Source organism: Pelecanus crispus, chromosome 10, assembly GCF_030463565.1.
Source record: "Pelecanus crispus isolate bPelCri1 chromosome 10, bPelCri1.pri, whole genome shotgun sequence".
NCBI lineage: Eukaryota > Metazoa > Chordata > Aves > Pelecaniformes > Pelecanidae > Pelecanus > Pelecanus crispus.
In genome coordinates, this window is record NC_134652.1 from 14,661,168 (window position 1) to 14,681,676 (window position 20,509).

Here is a 20,509-nt window from a genome sequence, read left to right on the forward strand (position 1 = left end):
GTTAAGAAAACCAGTGGGACTTGCTGAGCTGCTACCTTCAGCCAGGTGTTTTGAGAGAGGTGAAGGACAAACCACGAAAACACTGCATGAGGGGGAAGAGAGGAAAATGCCAAATGGGAAGGAATTAGAAAGTAAAGCAGAAAAGGACTAAGTAAAATGATAACAGGGAAAAAAATCTTTCGAAGGACTAAGGTGAGTTTAATGATCAAAGTTTTGAATTATAGGGAGTGTATCTTATCCACCTGGAGCAAAAATTATTTCACAGGCTTTTCTTTTTATCTGTCTAATCTCTGGCTTTTGACAGCCCAGTAAGTTGTGATGTTTTGTCCTCTCTGTGGTCTGGGGAGCTTTGAGAAAGTCTTATGAGGAGCGGCTGGGGGAACTGGGGTTTAGCCTGGAGAAAAGGAGGCTGAGGGGAGACCTTGTCGCGCTCTACAACTATCTGGAAGAAGGTTGTAGCGAGGTGGGTGTCGGTCTCTTCTGCCAACTAATAAACGATAGGACGAGAGGAAACGGCCTCAAGTTGCACCGGGGGAGGTTTAGATTGGATATTAGGAAAAATTTCATCAGTGAAAGGGTTGTCAAGCATTGGAACAGGCTGCCCAGGGAAGTGGTTGAGTCCCCATCCCTGGAGGCCTTTAAAAGACTTGTAGATGTTGTGCTTAGGGACATGGTTTAGTTGTGGACTTGGCAGTGCTAGGTTAACGTTTGGGTTCAATGATCTTAAAGGTCTTTTCCAACCTAAACAATTCTATGATTCTATGAAATCCAAGTCGAGGCTTGTCCAGGTCACTGCAGTGATGTGCTGCTGCTGCCTAAGCAAAACTGGTGTGTGTGTCTTCATGATGCGGAAAATATGTTGTGGGGATGGCACATGGTGAACTCCTGTGTCCCTGTAACAAGTCCAGGTTGTCTTGTAGTTTTTGGTGTGTTGGTGGGTGTTAATGCAGCTTTGCAAAAACCTGTGTAGTTGTCTACGACACTTGTGTTACCGTGCTGAGGGTTAGAGGGTGTGCTGGTCTGACACATCTCGCTTGCACATAAGGTTAGGATTTAGCATTTGGTGTTTCAGGTGTCAGAGATGCAGTTGCCTTTGGGATCTGGCAATAAGGCAGATGGAACAGTAAAGGGTAGTGTGCTCCACCAAGGTGGTCCCTGGCTATCCTTAAGCAAAGGGAGAAGTTTACAAAAAGGATTTCCAAGGTGGTGAGAAACCCTGCAAAGTTTTGGGGTTGTTCTGGATTATACAACTGAGCAGGGGTACGCTGTGGGCTGCAGGAGCACTAGGCCTGTAGTTTCCTGCCTGATGCTGTTAAGAAACCTCATGTCAAATCTTGTTCCACTCTTAGGTCAAAATATGTTTCACTGCCTTAGCGTGGGGATGTTTTTTGTATAATTAGGAGCCAGGAGTCTGTGGTGTGGAACGAGGAACGGGGAACTGCTGGTGTGGCAAGGAGTTATCTGGAAGTATTTATAAAATGGGGCCTATAATCAGCCCTCCTGGAGAAAGTTTATTCATTAGTGTTTGTAAAATGCTTTGAAGACTTCAGCTGGGAGTCTTTTTAACAGAGCCAAATGTTAGTTGTATTACAGTAGCTAAGCCAGACCTTAATGACCACGTTCCCTCTCCTCCCCCGTGAGCCCCCAGCCATTTCTAAGAGGGTTTGGTGAAGAAGTGAGATGTCAGCAGAGTGACCAAATAGAAGTGAACTGCTCAGCAGAAACACAAACAGTGCTTTTCTTTCTTGGGATTACGTCCTGGTCCTATGGACTTTTGCTGCCAGTAGCAGAATTTGTAGAAGGGACGAGGAGTTTATTTCCAGGCTTGTATCATGTTATCCCAGTTGGTAACTGGTTTAAGGTCCCCTTGAGTTAGTCTTTACTGGTGCCCTTTGGGTGATGAAAGTCATGCCAGCTTGTCTTGATGGGAAGTCACCATAGCAAGACTGGCATGCTGGGGTGGGAGGGAGCTGTGGCCGTCGATGGGGTGCACAGCGAGCAGGGGAGCGACTTCACTGGGGCAAAACAAGGAAGCCCCAGAGCAGGATGCAAGGGAGAGCTGGTTTGATGGGGTGCTCAGCTCTGGCTGCCCGTAAGTGCCCCTTGCTCCATGCCTATCCATTTCCTACAGCATTGCCTATCCCCTATCTGTAACACAATAGCATTTGCCTTTTGATTTGCTGGATTTCTGGTGTCAGGAGATGAGGCTTGGTGATGGCTTTAGTGGCAGCAAGGGCCATATTCTTTCATATGAAGGAAACAGGGCAGGTTCAGTCCATGCTGAACAGTGCCTGTGGGTGGGATCGCAGCGTGTAGGTGAGCAGGTAACCAGCTGCACCAGGAGCTGTGGTGCAAGGACATGTCCCAGAGCATGAGCTGCTGTTACAAAACTGATCTCTGGGCTTGCACCCATTTGCTCTGGGTGGCAACTAGGAACACCTCATTAGCGTGGCCTGATGTGTCACGTGTTTGGACACGGCCGATAACCTTCCTGGCCAGCTCTGACACCCCGGCTTGTTGTGCGTCCATTCCCTGGCCTCACCCAGGGTTAGGCTGGTGTGGCTTCTGCCTCAGGGACTGAGTTGCAAATCATTGTCTGAAGATTTGAGTTGCCCACACATGCCCTGGTGTGGGGGAGGCTGTTCTGCGCTGGGATGCTGGGTCCCAACTGGATGAGGAAGGAAATGCCTCCAGCCTAGAGGCAGAGCGCACTGTGTTGCATGCACCCTGTACTGAGGATGCCAGGAAGATGGGTTGGCAAAACAGAGAGGATCCAGCATCTCCCCCAGAAACCTGACGTTTCTAGTGACCCATCCTTCGAAAGCGCCCTCTGATCGTCGAGCTTGCAGCCAAAGACTGACCCAGCCCTCGCCTCTAATCTCATCTTTCCTCTTCAAGTCCGGTCCCTGGAAAGATGCAGCTCTCCAAGAAGACATTCCAGGGGGGTTTAATCACTGCGCTCACTGCAGCCCTGCTGCGCTTGTGGTCTGAGCACCTGCTGTTTCATTTAATTAGCAACAAATGAGAGGCGTGGGTTGGGGGGAAGAGAGAGCAGCACCCTGGTGAAGTATTTGCTGTGATGTGATGTATTTTATTTTGGGTTCGGAATGGAGGCCATGAGGAACATTTTCCAGAGGGCCCCATAAACCACCTCCATTCACAGGGTGATTATTTGAGGAGGGAGGGGGGTGTGGATTTAAATCGGTGCCGCTAATTTCTGCAAACAACCACATTATTTTTAATTCATACTCCAGACTCCCTCCACCCATGACTTGATGTTAGGAGCTGTGAATTTTCCACGTCATAACAAAGTCCCTCTATAAAAGAGAGCCCTTTAAATATATTTTTAAAAATTGATTTCAGATACGTCAGGCTCTCAAGTAAGTCAGTCCTTAGAATGGAAAATGTAACTCTTTCCTTCCCTCGTGGTGACCTGTTAATTTATTTGTATTTCAGTAGCACGTACCAGCTCTGAGTGGAGGTAGGTCTCTCTGGTGTTAGGGGCTGGAAAATGCACAAGAAGCCGCAAGCCCTGATGAATATAAGTCAAGAGAAATAATCCCTTTATTCACCGTGATTAGTTAAGCTTGGGAGCTCTCTGTTGAGATAAAAGCATTACATTGCTAGCAGCGTTTTACCGATGCGGGAAGGGAGATGGAGACAACTGGGGTGAGACTTCAGGATCAAGCCACTTGTGCTGGACACTGGCTGTGCCCCTGCCCTTGGGAGATCAGCAGCCAGAGCTTCATGCAGGGAAGGTTACAGTCGCAGCTTCCATGTGCTCCAGCGCACCAGCATTGGGGGCTGTTTTTTCTCCATGGGGGTGGCAACTTTAACAGCGCTCTCTCATACTTCTACATCTGGTGCAAACTGTAATTCATAGTCTAAAGACACATAAGGTGTGTTGACCTTCTGTCTTATTTTCTTAGGATGATTAAAGCACCACAAGGGCTGCAAGGAAGAACACTAGTTTTTTGGGGTTGTTTTTTTTTTTTTTTCCCTGCCCTGACTAAAGCAGAAAAGCTGGGTTTTAGAGATTTGGGCTCTTCTGCAAGAGCTTTCATCTCCCATGGATCTTGAGAGGATAGATTCATTCATGGCCATCAGGTGCCCAGATGCAGCAGTGACTGGGGTCATGATGAAAACTCAGACTGATCATTTTGTTCTAATGCGGAGTTTTAAATTCAGTCCTCGGTATTGGATTCTGGTCCAAGGACAGTAAAAGTTCGCATAAAATTCTCATCTTGTGAGATTGTCATCATCTTGAACACCAGAAATACGGAAATTCTTGCTGTATGTCCATCCTACAGGCCTTTAGTGTTAGAATAGAATAGAAGAGAGTATTTCAGTTGGAAGGGACCTACAGTGATCATCTAGTCCAACTGCCTGACCACTTCAGGGCTGACCAAAAGTTAAAGCATGTTATTAAGGGCATTGTCCAAATGCCTCTGAAACACTGACAGGCTTGGGGCATCGACCACCTCTCCAGGAATCCTGTTCCTGTGTTTGACCACCCTCTCGGGAAAGAATATAAGCCAGTTTGTAGTTATTCGTTGCCTACACAATCCTTGTGTGCTCACTGCAGTCAGTGGTACCGTAATAGCTCCCGGAGACTTCCTGGCTCCAAAGACAAATATAAGAGAGGTTTCCCTGGGAAGGGAAATTGGTTGTGCCTGAAAATCCAGTAGCGTTATAGAAAAAAGAATCGCCTTTGCATGAAGTGCCCAAGCATGGAAAAGTGGTCCTTCTGCAACCTAGAAATCATTGACTTTGCAGAAATCGGCTCTTCCCTTGCTTTTCTGAGTAGTTTCATTGTTTTTTCGTCTGCTTGCAGGCACACAGGGCACCTGCACATCTCCTGGACCTGGCAGACTCCTATGAGTCAGCGTTATGCTGAGAATCAACCCCATAACTCCCCAGCAGTATCCCTTCCTCCTCTTAGTTTTTCCTTCTTGCTCCATACTCTTATCTGTTGTTAGAAATAGGTTCTTTCTGCGTGGATCAAATCTGGAAGCAATACCTCGAGGGACACATTCAGACTCAGTATATAAAGCTTGGAGTTCTTTTTCCACCTTTGACATTTGAGAGATGCTTTTAAGGAGATGAGATACTATTACAGTGTCAGCCCATCTGTCATTGGAAGCATTGATGTTTGAATCATATTCTTCTGCTCAGTTTTAACAGAAAGGCAAGTGAAGCTATCTGGTGGTTTGCCTTGTTGCATGCCTCAATGTGGCTAAGAAGGGAAATTTGTTTTCATTTTCAAGCCTCTGTTGTATTTGTGCTGTTTAATGGTGTTCAGTCCCATATCCCGGCAAGGGGATTGCCTGCCCAGGCTGCTCTTGCTGCCTGTAATGGAGAATGGCCCCCTTGCTTGCCCCTTCACCTGCTGGTGCTTGCTTTCGAAATATGAGCATCTTCCTCCAGCTTCAAATCCTTCTCCACGTTGATACTAATCTGCAAGGTTCAAAGCAGGGGTGAGATTTCAAAGCCTCCTTAACCATGTTAGATCTGCAGTGTGACGTTCAGGCTGTGTTGAAAGCCCATGTGTTGAAGCATGTATAATCACATCTTTGCACCTGTTAGAGCAGGGAAAATTTCTTCTGAGTTTTGTTTCTGTTTTGCTTAAGCTGCTCTCAGGTTTTCCTCCGTTCCTGGCCGGCATAACGTTCTCCTGCATCTGACCTCATGGAGAGACATGCACCAGCCCCAGATGAAGGGCTAGAAACAATTGTCTGCACCTGGCTGAACAAAATAGGTTATTTGTGTGTATGCGTGTGTGTCTGGTAGTGTAATTTATTTGTTCAGTTACTTGAGCCAAGGTTTGCCCCCAAAGGAAGCACTAATTAAGCAAGATAACTTTGCATCTGGGTTGCTGGCAAAGAGCAGCTCACTGTGCTTGCATGCACGCTGGCCACAGGTGTGTAGTTGCTGCCCTCCCATGCCCTTTTCTATCCCTGTTTGATGATGAAGGGAGGTTAGCAGTAGCCTGGAATGGATGAGGCTGGTGTCTTGCTTTGTGATGGAAAACAGGCCATTCTGTGCTCCAAAACAGTGTATCTTACCCTCAGCAGGGTACATATGTGGAATCTAATTTTTGAAGTTGCTTGCATCCTGGTAAAAAGCAGCTGGTGTGTCATTTCTCCTCCTACCTCCTCCCCACTCCGCTTCTTTTTTGGGATCCTTTTTTAAAAAAAATTGGAAGTTTTAGGGCTACGTTCTGCAGATGACTGAAGAGGCAGTTCCCTAGAGAAGCTGTACCCTGATCTGTTACAGCTATAATGCTGAGGCACTGAAGGCTGATCAAATAAATAACCCTACAGAGCACACAAGGATCACACGGGCTCACGAAACCAGCAGCCAGGTCTAGGTACCACAGTGCCATCAGCCTTGGCTGCTGCTGGTAAGGGAATTAAAGGGCCTGGACAGCGCCGGAATCTCACTGATGCAAGTTACTGTGTTCCTGGATGCTTTCTGTGACAAAACATCATCAAGTAATTTCTACGGGGTCTGTGAAATGTTAATTCCCTGCCCAAGCCAGGGGCTAGGGTAGGAGAGAGCTGTGTGGTACCTGCAGCTTGGTGGTTAGACTTGTACTTTCAAACACATCTGCAGCAATGTTTCCACAGTCTGGGCATCCTTCTGATGTCTCTTTATTGTGGCTTTGTGTGACGGGGAGGAGGACAGAACAGGTGAGTGCAAACCCACAGGGAGGATGAGAAGTAGCCCTGGATGCCCGCACGGCGCCCAGCAGGGTCAGTGCAAGATGACTGTCATGCTTGTTTGGCCTGCCTGTCTGCCCCATCCAGCTTCTAAAGCTGGTCACAAGATGTGGAAAGGCATAGAAATCTGCATCCTCACTGGTCTTGTCCTGGATGGACATCAGCCTGGCCACCAAGGCAGCTCGTAGTTCACCTTCTTCCCCTCAGAAAGCCGCTCAGAAATGTTTGGGAAGGAACTGCTGGGTGGGATGAATTGTGGCTGCCTATTCCCTGCAGCTTGCTCTCCCCAGGACCCTTTCCTTGCATCACCCAGGCATACCTGCATCATGTAATCACTGTGTATCCTTCACCTGGCCGTGGTGGATTGCATGTGTGGCCAGTCAGACTGGAGAAAACTTGTGTTTTCACTTTACGACAGAGGACGTGCCCAGTTATGTACAAACGGTCCCTAGTGATGCGCCTCTCCTTGTGTCGTTGGAAGAGCATCTGCGAGAGGAGAACAGGCATGGATGCTCACTGGCAAGGTGAACATGTAGCCAGCTGCCTGTGAAGCAAGGGGTGCTGGTGTGCAGCACACGTGGCTCTGCGCACACCCTCTGCTTAAAGCTCAGGAAACCACTGCCCCGACGGGGATGGGAGTGGCATCTCCTGCATGGGCACAACAGCTCTGGCTTTAAAGGCAGCGCCGTGCTGCCTGTGGCAGGTAGCAGAGTACCGAGTACCTCCCGCACCTGATCCCGCTGGCCACGGTCCCGCTGTCAGGTCTTGCAAACACCACTAGGCAGGGATACAGGCTGGAAACTTCCTGATGGGAGGATGGAGCTGGAAGGAATCCCTCTCCTCCCGGATGCAGGCATCTGCCTCCGTGTGCTGTTTGTCCTTCACAACTTGTAGTCGTTTTATCATCTGCAAGTTTGGAAGTCACAGCCCTGGCACTATTTCGTGACAACGTGCCCGCACCACTTAAAAGCTACTGTGATTAAAAAAGGCCGAAAAAACCCCACTGTTGTCAAAGACCTCCGTCGATGCTTTTAATACCCTGCCAAATATTACATGTGATTAGTTGGTATAATACACAGAATACCATCTGGTCTGCGAGCGGCGCGTCCAGGGGTGGATAATTATTATCTGAAAGAAAATCCTGGAGTAACACGCGAGCACACAGAGCGTAACGCGGAGGCCCCGTAAACACTCGCTGTGCCCACGCTGCTCCGAGCCGCGCACACGCAGCCGCCGTGGCTGCCGTCCAAACCCATCTACTTTCCCAGGGTTTGCTTTCATTCTTAATTAAATTAACAAAACTCCTCAGGCAGACTTGGACTTACAAAAATAAGGTTTTAGTCCCAGCCTCCCTTCTCAGGGGGCTGGGTCAGATTTGTCCTGTGGGATGCGTTGTCCCTCCTTCCAGTGCAGTCTTGCGTCACGGTCTAGTCCATCCGCAAGGTCCTTTGGGATGGCTGAGCAAGTCCCCTGGGATCCTTCTTATGGGCGTGGGCTTTAAGGACTCAGACGTTACCTAAATCCCCGTTTTTTTCCAAAGGGAGAACAGTGTCCATGCTGCACGTCAGGGCAGCGATGGGAAGGAGCTGGCGTGGGTTTGAGTGTCCAGCCAGGGTGCCTGTGTTGTGCGGTTGTGCTAGCAATGGGAGGTCTCTTTGAAACAGCTTTGCTGATACCCGTGGACTTTGTCTCCCCTGCCCAGAAGTAAATCTGCAGAGAGAAACCCATCCGTGAGATGCCATTGCAATAGGCACTCGTGAGAAGAACAGACGGTTGCAAGCCTAAGTTTGTTGTTGTATTCCAGCCCTAAATACTTCCCTCCTTCCGCTGCAAGCCCAAGCGGGCAGCCCTGGCCTGGAGTCTGTCCTTCCTGTGCACTGGACACCTTTGCTGTCCCTCCGTGCCAGGTGGGCATCCTGGGGGGATGACAGCACCCGGGGTTGGGCAGTGCCCGAGCCGAAGGGCCCATGCCGGGGCTGGGAGCGTAAAGGCTGGCAGCTGGCTCTGAACTGTTGGAAACCGCCTGTCCTGCTAGCTGTTGGCTTAGCTCCCTCAAGGCCTGGGGCAAGGTATCTGTTACACGTGCAGCTCCGTTTGCCCACTCGGGCATTGGGATTTGCTGTCTGTGCTCCTTTCTAAATCCCCCTGAAGATGGGAGACACATGTGTTTGGAACCAGATACGCAGGCAAAACATCTCAGGGTTTGGAGGTAGGGAGAGAGGGAGAAAAGAAGACAAAGGAGTCTCCTCCCAGTGTGGAGTTAAAACCTGTGGTTCTGTTTTGCTTGGCACGGTTTCTTCATTGTACTGAGCTGGGCGGTCGCTCTCCCCCGTCTCCCTAGAGCTACAAGCAGTGTCCTACAGAGATGAGTAGATACCATTTCAGATGGAGTTTCTGAAGTAAAATGTGCCATTGTGTTCAGAGCTATTGTTTCTGTTTTCAATATTGAAGTTACTCATGGTTTCCAGGGGACAATATTTCAAGCAGAGCTAACAGGCTGTAGAGAAGATGTAGTTTATGAAAACAGAGGGATTAGGTTTCATACATTTGGAGCTAAAGTCTCATCTCTCTCACAGTAGTGTAAGCAGGGGAGTAGTCTTGCAGGCTCACGAAACTCTACCAATTTAACTAAGGGTGTGTTTTTAAGCAGGTTTAGTTAAAACCGTGGTCACCACTGTGTGAGCAGCAGAAGTCTCTCTAAGGATGGATTCTGCGGGTGCAAGATCAATGATCATCCAATGTATAGATCAGGTTTCAGAGCATTCTTGCACCAGGCTTTGCACCAGTTCAAACAAAATCAGTTTGCGGAGATGGAGAGGGTAGGCTGGGTAGCCCCTGCCTAAACCACCGATGAAATCAGCAGTTACATCTGTATGAGAGAGGAGTAAGGAAGGGTAGAAGAGGGCATTGCATGACAGATGTCATTTTCCAGCCCCTGACAGCACTATTGCTCTGGGGGACTGGCTGGACCCAGGAGGAGTCAGGCTGGCACACGAGGGAGCCCTTAAATGAAGAACTGGCCCCTGCACCCGCCAGATGCTGTCCTAAATCTGTGATGCTGTAAAACAGGTCAGGAGTTTTATTCTCTGGATAATCTGACAGCACTGGACAAAACAGACTGGGGCAAAACGAAACCAGCCTGCAAATCATGCTGGCCTTAATATTCGGTATGTGATTTGTGCTAACAGCAAGTATGTAATTAATAGCAGCACCCTGCTAATGGCTCTGTGCTGCTTTTAGGATGCACCCTCCAGCACCTTGCTTGCAGCTGCAATGCAGCATTCGCCAGTGCTGCCAGGGGTTTCCCAAGGACTGGAGTGTTCAAAGCCCTGCAGCCTCCCACCAACCCATCCAGCCTTTGTGCTGGGCAGAGCTGCTCCTGCCTACACAAACAGTCTTTCCTGGGCAGGATTTAGGCACTTGCAGTTTTTGCATTGTGAGACCTTTGGAGTGGCTCAGTAAGGTTGATGCACCAATAAATCCAAAAAGCTCAGTGGGGCTATGATGTATTTCAATGGTTGGCTTGAAAGGATTGAAATTTAAAGAAGAATGGAAGGTAAATATTTTTTTAAATTCCCAGGTGATGTAGGAAGCAGTGATTAATGGAAGTGACCTTGGTCCTTTGCTCCCTTTCAGTGAAGCTCTTAGAGTCGCCATCATATTTAAACATGGGACCTTTGCTCTGACAGTGCTGTCAGATGTTCTGCTGCTGTCTGGAGGCCAGTGTTATGGGAGAGCTTGGTCCTGCTGCCCTTATATGTCCAAGGGCAATTGTCACCATTGCTGCAGTGTCTGTCACCAGAGCACATCGGTCTCTTGCCACTTATGTGCAGTCTGAAGGAACACTTCAAGGCCTGTGATTTTTGTAAGGATAAAAAATTGCAGGAGGTGAAGAAGGTCGCCCTAGAGTTGAGGTCAGCTCTTCTCCCCAGCCAGGATTTTCGCTGTGACCTGCAGTGAGCCTTTTAGGATGTGCCCAGGTTGAACAGCCTGAGCACCTGGGCTGGCTCTGGATGTTCTAGCTCCGGGAAAAGAAGGCAAAACGCTTGCACCCCCTCCCAACATTATGAGCCTTCCTCAGAAGCTTGGCTAACTGACCTGATGGGGCATGGCATCAGCGTGGCTCTGACATTTCTGCACAACCCTGCTGTGCCGCATAACTGCAGCATTCATCTCTCCATGCCTCTGTAACAGGCATTATGGTATGGCCTTACTTCCCAGGGATGCTGTCAGGACAAATCCGCTGTAGATAGCGGGGTAACAAGGGACATATAATCACCATGGAGAGGTGGAAAAGTATGAAGTAGCCTTTGTCCAAGCATCTTCCAGTGTGGTTATGTCGGATGAGGCCACTCTAATTTAGTACTGGGGAAGGAAAATGCTTCTGGCAGGAGACATCAATAGCTGCTCTGTGAGAGGACAGTGTGGGCTTTCTGAGAAGCTCTTCAGAGATGCACCAAGTGCCTCTGTCATCCCAAACCAGCACCTCCGAATGTTTTGCCAGTCTGTGTTAGCCACAAACACTGGGCTTGTTTTGCGGAGCCTTTAGAGAAAGCTGCATTTCTGTAAGAAAAATAGCAAATGTCTCAGCTGGGAAACAGCATTCCCTCTTTTGTTGGATCATGTTGGGAAAAGACCCCCAGTCTCTGCTCCCCCTTTCTCCTCCCCTGGCTGTTTTAGTTGGATACTGAGAGGTTTGTAAGATTTCCAAGATTTCTGGTGGAAATTTTCAGACCTGAGAGAGACATTTTCCCTTTGGGGATTACACCATGCTGTAAATGTCTGTTCTCTTTATTTTATATGCATTTTCCTGCCTTTGTTTGACTTTCTCATGGATTGCACTATATTTAATTCAGAACATATCCTATAATGTTGTAATTGTCAGGCAGGACAGCCTGTTATCCGGATGGTTTTTGCTTTATTTTTTTTTCTTTCAAAATAAAAGGAAAGCCAGTTGCTGCTGCTTCTCAGGGATTGAATTAATGCACCTCTCCTGCATGCTGTGGCATCATGTAACACCAGGAGAGAGCCAATGTCACTGGCTGCCTGATACAATTATTCTTGCTGCACTGTAGAACCGGTTACTGCTTTAGGAAGAGATGGCGTTTCACCTCCTTCTGCCGCATAAGATGTCATTTATATGTGTGAGCAGCAAACAGATGAGCTGTGCTGTGCTCAGTCTGTTTCATGCCCTCACCCAAAGATCTCCAAGACTATTGCAAACTTTTGCTAATTGATATTATGCTCAGGAACAGCTTTGGTTTGGCTAATTTTGAAGGGGTAGGAGTTAGGCAGACCTCCTGCTATCGTGTGTCTGTGAGAGCAAACTGATTTGTTGTTCCTGTGAGAGGGTGAAGCAGAGGAGGAATAAAAAGCAGCTCAGTGCTACCCACATCCAGGGGAAATCCTCCAACAGCTGTATCCTGCAGAGGGATCTGCCCCAAGGGCAGCAGTTTTGTTCCCTATCATGCGTGAGCTTCTGTCATTGCTCTCAGCAGGCACAGTCCTGGGCTGGAGTGAATCAGGTCCTTCCACTTGTGATGGACACTCTGCTGATTAACCTTAGCAGAAAATCTGTCCTGAAATCAAACCGTCGAGGAAGTGATCTTCTCCGAACAGGCATGTAAAAGGTGAATCTGTAGAGACTGACTCTCATGTTCTCTACTGTCTTGCTTGTTCTCACCTTCTGGCATTTAAATGCTGATATGTTACCTAATAGCATGAGATCCATTTGCTGGAAATGGTGACTAACCATCTTCCTTAAGTGAAAGACCCCCTTGGATGCTCTGGTTAACCAGGATTTGGAATATGCTACAGGTGGACAAGCCCACAAATGGAAGGATGAGCATATCTGAAAACCACCAATAACACTTTTCCATTTGCTTCTGTCCTGCTGATTTTAGAAGAGTACAGTTCCTCTGAATTCAGTCTCTGACTCCTGCTCTGCAGCATAAGGCTCCGAGTGTTTGATGGCTCTCAACTAAATCTCATGCCACCTTCCTGAGATCTGTCTCGCATTTTGCATGTGCAAAAGCAGAGACAGGGCCAGAGAGGTTTATCCATAGGGAAAACTCTGGCAGATGCAGAATTCAATCCGATTCTGGCCTTTCCCTTTCTTGCAGATCACATCATTTGTAACTCAAAATATAGCTGATGATGTTGTAACCACAAGTTATGTCAACGAGCAGCACAGCTGGTTTTCAACTTCAAAATGAAAGGAAATTGCTGCTGCTCCTCAGGGTTTTAATTAATAACCCTGCTTCTATTCTGATATCTTTCCTCCCCTTCTCATCTAAGCTTTTGTTGTCTACATCAGGTACTTTCAACCTTTTCTGATTTGCAGATGCCCTGAATCCCTCCTGCTGAGAGTGTGAGTTCCATTATCACCAGTTTCAGAACCCCGGTAGCACCTTTGATTTTCTTCCAGGTTCTTTGGCAGCCCCTTCTTAAAAGTGTGCACACAACCGCATATGTGTACAGATGCCTCCTCTCCTCTGCCCCATCTCTCAGTTGGCTCTATCCCTTCTTTCCTCCTTGGGACTCTGAGCTCAGATCAGCCTTGTGAGAAGGGATCACCGAGAGCAGGGATCAGCGTGTGCCTGGTGCCTAACTGTCCTCATGTACTTTACCTTTTAAGTCCAGCAGTGGCTAAATTAAAGTTATTGTTGGCTTGCCTCATTTTTAATGAAAAATGCATTTTCTAAGGAGCACTTGGAAAATGGGAAGCTAATATGTCTCTTGGCATTCAGTGTAGGAAGAGTTGTAGCCTTGGGACTACTTGAGTGACCGAGAGGAAGGTGGCAAACTTGCTGGAGTTTCTGGGGGCACCTTGCCGAAAATCTGCTGCTCTCGGTCTCTTGGTCATGGTTTGAGTTTCATCTGCTATTTCTCTGGGACACAAGTAAATTAGATGCTGTGGAGGGGGAGCGAGGCCCCACCTCTCTCTGCGAAAAGTCTGAGTCCCTTTGCAGCCATGGATGTTGTTTTGCTTGTCAAAGTAAGGGGTTTGGATGAAAGTCATCCTCAGGGTCTTTGTGTGGTAAAATAACTCTCCCATGATTGCAGTGCTGACCTCCTGCGGGGCTTTGATTTTATCTGTGTACATGGCAAACCTACATCCACTTGAAAAGGAACCAGCAAGATATGCATACTGATAAGAGATTATGTGGGTGTCCTAATTTGCTCATTTTAAGAGGTGTGGAGAACTTCACTCTTATGACTGGGGAAGAGTTAAAACTGCTGCAGGGAAGGAAGGGGAGGAATTAACAGCCCAGCAGGAAACTCCAGCTAGAGTCTGTAGTGTAAGGCATAGGTAGAGACATAGGTAACTGTCTCAGTGGATTAATTTCAGGGAGTTAGATTTGGACACAAACTTTCAAAACCTCAAGACAAATCAGGAACAAAGTTCCCGCTGGCAAATGCCACAGGATCAGGCCATTAAACAGTTTATATCTTCATGTCCGCTGCATTGGTTGGCTTACAGCAGAGTAAAAGCCTCTCTTACAAAAGAGAAGTCACCCCTTAGTCTCAGGTGCTGTAAGTCCTTATCTCTTAAACAGGAAGAAATGTTGTTTTATGAAAATCTAACCAAGATAAATAAAATGTAGTAAGTAAATAATCATCAGGAAGATGCTTGGCTTCTCATCCTCAGAGATGCTACTGGTAGCATCTCAAGAGGCACTTGTTTTTCTTTGTTAGATTTTTAATCGGGTGGTACCATCGCAAGGCAGACAGGGGCTGAATCTTATTTTCACAGCAGAACTGACAAGAAGTCACCATAGATGCCATTGGCTGGCGATTGCTGAGTCCAGAAGGTCCTTGTGTGCAGAAACATCTCTCTTCATGGCATATTTGCGTTCTTACGTAAAGGTGGCCTGAAGCAGAAGAGATGAGAAGGAAGTAACAGCTTAGCTGTAAGTGAGGACACTGGCTACACCTCTTATTTCCCATTTACATGTGTGAGGCAGCTTCCAGAGCTCCCTACATTTGTATCAAAAGTGTGGAGACTCTTATGTTATTTGTCTTTCAGTTTCTGGACCTTGAAGGATGAATTTGGGTCATGTTTGCAAGTTTATGCTTTGCACCATAAAAGCTAGAGTAGTTTTTGTTTGGTTGGATTATACAGTGCGTGCTAATTCACAAACCGTTGCTCACCTCCAGGAGCTGGGACTTCAGCAAAAAGGCCAGTTATTATGAGAGTTGATACCACTGAAATCTTCCTATTCCATTCTTGCAAGTCAAGTGATTTCATGGTTATGTGCAAGTAGTAAGGAGTGGAGTGGGCCAATGTTCTGAGCCTGCTCTCATTTTAATGAGCACCAACTCACACAAGTAATTCCCTTGATTTTTAATGGGATTAACTGCATGATCATTTGCTGATCACTGTAAGAAAATCATAATCTGGACCACAAGTTTTATAGCAGATCTTCTAAATGAGTTTAGCACAGAAGCAAGAAGGAAGCTGCTCAGAGCAGAAGGCAGGACTGCGTGCAGGATTTACGTAGGAAAGCTGTTGGCAAACCCAGAGCAGTTTGGAGAGACAAAGCCTGGGGGGTGATTTAGGTGGTGAGTTATTTGTGGACGTGCATCTGTTGTGCCAGAAACAGGAGTGGGATGTGTTTGTTCAGCCTGACTCCAGACCTGCTGCCCAAATGGGTGGGAAGCTCACTTCCCGGTTTCCATATACCCTCCCTGTTTCCAAACGGATCCCCCACCCTGTGACACAGTGACATGGTAACGGATTTCTTTCTGCTCATCACACTGGTCATACAATTGGAGGCTCCCCCATGGTGGGATTCACGTACTAACACTTGTAAACAGATGGACTGAGTATGAGCTCCCCCAGGTTTGCCACAGTGTGTTGCCCACTTGTGTTTTCTTGCCTGCCCAAAGCCAGCTACAGCCCTAACTCCATCCTTTGGGACTCCGCATCCAGACTTCCCTTCTTTCCCTTCACACTGGGATGGTTTTACTCTTGATGATGGGATGACTTCGTCATTCAGCAAATCTTGTCCCTAAGTTAAATGTGATATATCAAAGATGCGAGCAACAACTTGCAGAGACTGCCCATGTCTAAGCAGAATAACCTGGGGCGTTAAGTGAAGGTCTTTTTTCATCAATCATATGTATATTTGCAATAATAACAATAATAATTTCCTTTAATGGAAAAACATTTGTCACAGACTGAAGAGTTTTTGACTTTCAGATGGTCTGCAGACATCTAATTAAGTGAGCTGAAAATCTGTTTATTGGTCTTTGGCTGTTAATCATCCATGTGGGGAAAGTGCTGTGACTACCAGGAGGAGTTTCGGTGGTTCAGCCCTTAGCTCCCTCCATTCCCAGCTGCTCCATTTATCTCCATGGTTAGTGTCTCCTCTTAGAGCTGGGCTGAGTGGGGCTGTTAGGTATTGGCTCAGGATACCCCATCACCTCTGGGAGATTTGGGATGCTTTATTCAGGCCCATTACTGTTTTTTTCACCCTTGCATCATCTCTGCCTCATCTTCTGCTTCGCATCCTTCTCTGTGGGTGGGAGGATACAGAATCCTGCTTTTCTAGGATTTTAGATCTAACTTGCACTGGCTTTGAATGGCAGAACTGCGTGCAGGGAAGTGCTGAGGAAGGCTCTGTGCTTCTGCTGCCTTTTGTTTGGCTTTAACATCCTGAAGGGTTTCCTGTGCTGCAGAGCTGAAGAGCAGTCATTACCTTCCAGTCTGTGTTGCAGGTTCTCCATGCCACTAGTACTCGTCCATACAGACGCTGTCACACTGGGAGTGCTTTTTTAGGTGTTAATGAGAACTGCCAGGCATAGAGGCAGGGGCAATAGTTGCTGGGCTGCAGTTATGTCCTTGCTCAGATCCTTTTTAGGTCTGTTTGGTTTCCCATGTCATGCCTGAGATTCAGCCAATAGTTTCCTCCTGAACCTCCTGCTCAGCTGCCCAGCACCAGCCTGTCTCTCTTGCTGGGGCAGTACAAATGCCAGACCCAACTTGTTGGCCCAGGGGCCGATCCAGAAGCCAGCGGCAAGTGTTGTCTGGGGTCAGGGGCTTGGAGAGGGACTGTCACACACCTCCATGGGTGCCTAACCTTGTATGGTCTTTTAGAGGAGCAGCAACTTTACTCCTTGTCTTCAGTTTTGCACAAACGTGTGCATGTTGCCCACTGGGATATTGTCTCTTATATCTAAGAAGATGAGAAATCTTCCATGCTTCCCGGGGACTTTGCATTGGGAAAGGCTGTGTCCCCATGAATTGCATCGGTGGCCTCCCGAGCGCCTCTGCCTCCCCCCAACTCCCTGCCATCCAGACCCTCCCAGTGGAGGCAAGAGCTGGGGCGGAAAGTGTAGTCTAGGAAAGTTTACCCAAACTCTTCCAGCTGCAGTTTATTGTATCTATTTTGCTGATATCCACCCTTTAGGTAAATAGTGCTAAGTTATACACATTGTGACTCTCTTGATGTGGTTAAAAAGGCTTGTATTAACCAAGCTAGTCTAACTCCAAGAATAACCATGGGAATTTGACTGTATCGGTTCCAGCTTGAATCAGTCACTGTGTAGTAAAGTGAGAATTGCTTTCCTGGCTAAAAGTGTAGCAACAGTGAAATTTCAATTGGTGGGGATTCCCCCCGCCCCCTTTTTTTTTTTTTTTTTTTGAACAAATCTTCTGCCCGTGCCTGACCTCAGACACCCGGAGCTCTACCTACAAGTAAACAAAATTTCCCATTTTCAATAAAAAACGTGTCTCTCTAGGCAGAAAAGTGAGTTAGCTAACAATCCGCAAAGCCTATGGTCTATTTATTTACCAGGCTGACTCCCTGATGGGGAAACATGTGGGATCTTTTAACTTTTTCTCCTGCACAGATGTTCCTTCTACTCCCGAGTTTCCTCTTGATCTTTGGTTTGCCCTACCATATGGTGAAAATGCTGGAGATGTTGTGTGTGGTGGAAGAGGAGAAGGATTCTGTGTGCTTAAAACAAAAACACTGAAAAAAAAAAATTCTGTTTTTTTCCCTATGTTAGCAAAAAAATATTTTTTAAAGGAAATCTGTTGAGCTAGCAAAACCGCTGTTAGCTCACACCCTCTCACTTTGGACACATAGCATTGATGAGATTAAATGCTGATTGATGAGCCCCCCCACCCCACCCCCACCCCTGCAGCTTTTGCTGCCATTTTAGGTATTTGTATTGAGCTGTAGATCCAGTTTGTGTGAGGAGATAGGGGTCCTGCAAAGTCAAGTAACAGGACTGCTTGCTTTCCTTCCTCACCTTCCTCAGATGCCACAGGGCCTGCGGACTACGGGTTGAAAGACATCTCTCCTGGTCTGCTGGAAATGAGTCACTGGGCTAGCAGGAACTTTGGTGTTCCCCCAGCCCAAGGGAGCTGGGGCTTCTGTGTAGGATCAACAGGGACATAGCGCATTGCATTGTACATCTGAAACGTGGGAGAAAATGAAATAGAATATGAAGATTTAGGTATTTATCTTGGTAGCACCATGGGCTAAATGACAGTGAGAGGGTGCAGAGGGTAAATGGGAGGGGTGAGAGGCTCTGGCAGTTTTCAGGGCTGGGGACAGTCTCTCTTGGGCAGGTCCATGAAGGTGCCACTGAAGTACGTGCTTCTTTCCTTTCCAGCTGAGGTTGTGCGTGGCCTTTTGGCTGGTGTTCAGCCTCAGTGGCACTGGTCCATCCAGGCTCATCACCCAAGCAGAAATTGTAGAGCTCATTTAGGAACATCAGGTCAATGTACTGCTTTCCTAGGCTTGCTTCCATAGAAAGTTACTGGTGGTCAGCAGTCTGCTCCACCACGCAAACTGGATATAGCCATCAAATACCCCTTTGAGTTTCTCAGGTTGAAGGCTCATTGCGGCTGTGTGGTACAACAGGATACTGAGCCTGGTCGTCCTTTAGGGGCATGTTAGAAACAGGTGGTTGTGGTGGGCAGGGTTTAGGAGCTGATGGGGCAAGATCGTAGCTGATGTGAGTGAAACTGTGGCTTGGGTGGTCCATAACCATGTGCTCAAGGGTGCTTGTCATAGGCTGAAGGCACATCCACCATGAGCTGTGCCTTCTGGACATTCATGGTAGTGTCCTCTGGGATGTTCTGCTCTCCCGGGGCTCCCTCCCTGCTCCCTTTCTCTGGTGCTCTCCTCCATGTAGGGACTGCAGTGGAAGATAGTCCCCCAAACCCAGCTCTCCCTGGGAAAGCAGGCGTGCTCTTACTGGACCAGGGCAGTGGGCAGTGCCTTGCCAGCAAGAAAGCAGAGCGGGTGTTTTATTAAATAATTTTTAATCCGGTTGCTTGAACAGCATTTTTAGCCAGGTGGGTGGTCTGTTGCAGGGACAGGTAAAAACTGTGTCTCCACCAACGCAGGCAGGCTGCGGATTAGAAACAAGGCGTGTGTTTTCTTACGAAGGATGAGACCCTAATTTTAGAACAGCAGCAAGGCCAGGCTCAAATGTCTGCCTGGGCCCCGTCCCAGCTTCTCTAAGCTGCCAGAAACTTGCCCTCCCTTTCTTGGAGTGAACTGTATCGTACCTTTTTATGTACAGACTCCCTTGCCACAAGGCAGAGGGATTCCTGCTGTTGCTTTGCTTTGCTAACCCTCTTTAAACCACCACAGACCAAGAGATCCCCTGGTCCCTATGCGGCCTTATCCCTATGTATCCCTATCCATATTTTCCTCCTAAGATGTTTTTTCTGTTTCCTTTGCAGATGCAGCTTCTGGACAAGTTCCCTATTGAAGGAGGCCAGAAAGACCCAAAGCAAAGAATCATCCCTTTTCTACCAGGTAATGCTGTGGGAAAAGCCCTAAATAAGATGAGTGAGAGCAGTTGGGGACCGGTCTTACAAACGCCTTTTCCTTGGGAGCTTGTACATGCTGCCCTGTGATACCAGACCTCTGCTTCCTCCTAAAATAACTGGCATGGTGTTTAGGACTCCCAGGAGATCTTGCATCAGCTGTTCAGGTTCAGGTTGGCTCGTGCCCTGCCACACAAAGGGATTCAGTGGCTTCTGGGGGGCTGTGCCTGTGGGGTGCAACCAGACAGCTTGAGCTGGGAGGCCACTGGAGACCAGAGACACCATCATCTTTGTTTCTGGATGCTGTGGCTCTGCAGACACTGTTACTGTGAAATAAGAAATGAATAGTTAGAGTTGCCACTGGCAACTGGTGATGCAAACAGGGATTTCTGCAACGCTGGCCAAAAAGATAAGTAAATGTCTCTTTGGCCTGAGCCGCTGTCCCTCTGACAGCTTTCAGAGAGGGGCTGGATGTGATGGATATCCTCTCCTCAGGGTAACAGCACACACTTCCACACAGCTTCTTCCAGCAGCAGCTGAAGGGATGGCACGGGGGAGATGAGCCAGACCGCAGCGTGCTCTTGGAAATGCACGCTCGGACCAGCTCTATTGTCTGACTGCACGATTCTGGCTGTTGGTTTAGAGTTTGGCTCGCTCCACTGCCTGTCAGCATAAATGGAGTATTTTCAGCCTGTTAAAAGGTCTGTTCTGTCTTTAACTATAAAAAGGAGATCCCAGCTCTTCCCCAAAGGTCTGTAAAGAGAAACTGGGATGGGAGGGCTTAGTCCTCTCCAGGAGCGTGCTGTGGTCCCCAGTGCTGTTTGCAGGCAGAGCAGCTGCTCCAGATGTGTGGTGAGCACAGCTCCAGGGCAAGCGGGGAAGCAGGGACTTGGAAACCAGCAGCAAATACGTGACGCAAGCATGGGAGCCACAGTAGGGCGGGAAGGCAGCCTGGCAGCCTCCATGGGTCTTCTGGAAGGCAGCCCCAGGA

The 20,509-nt window shown here is 47.9% G+C and overlaps 1 protein-coding gene across 2 annotated transcripts in view; it reads left to right on the forward strand.

Annotated features, from left to right (window-relative positions):
* SH3PXD2A (SH3 and PX domains 2A) overlaps positions 1–20,509 on the forward strand; it is a 261,363-nt gene that overhangs the window by 59,136 nt on the left and 181,718 nt on the right. For both annotated transcript variants that reach the window (XM_075717611.1, XM_075717612.1), the window contains exon 3: positions 19,432–19,507. In XM_075717611.1, coding sequence (XP_075573726.1) covers positions 19,432–19,507 — 76 coding nt within the window. The remainder of the gene's footprint in view (positions 1–19,431; positions 19,508–20,509) is intronic.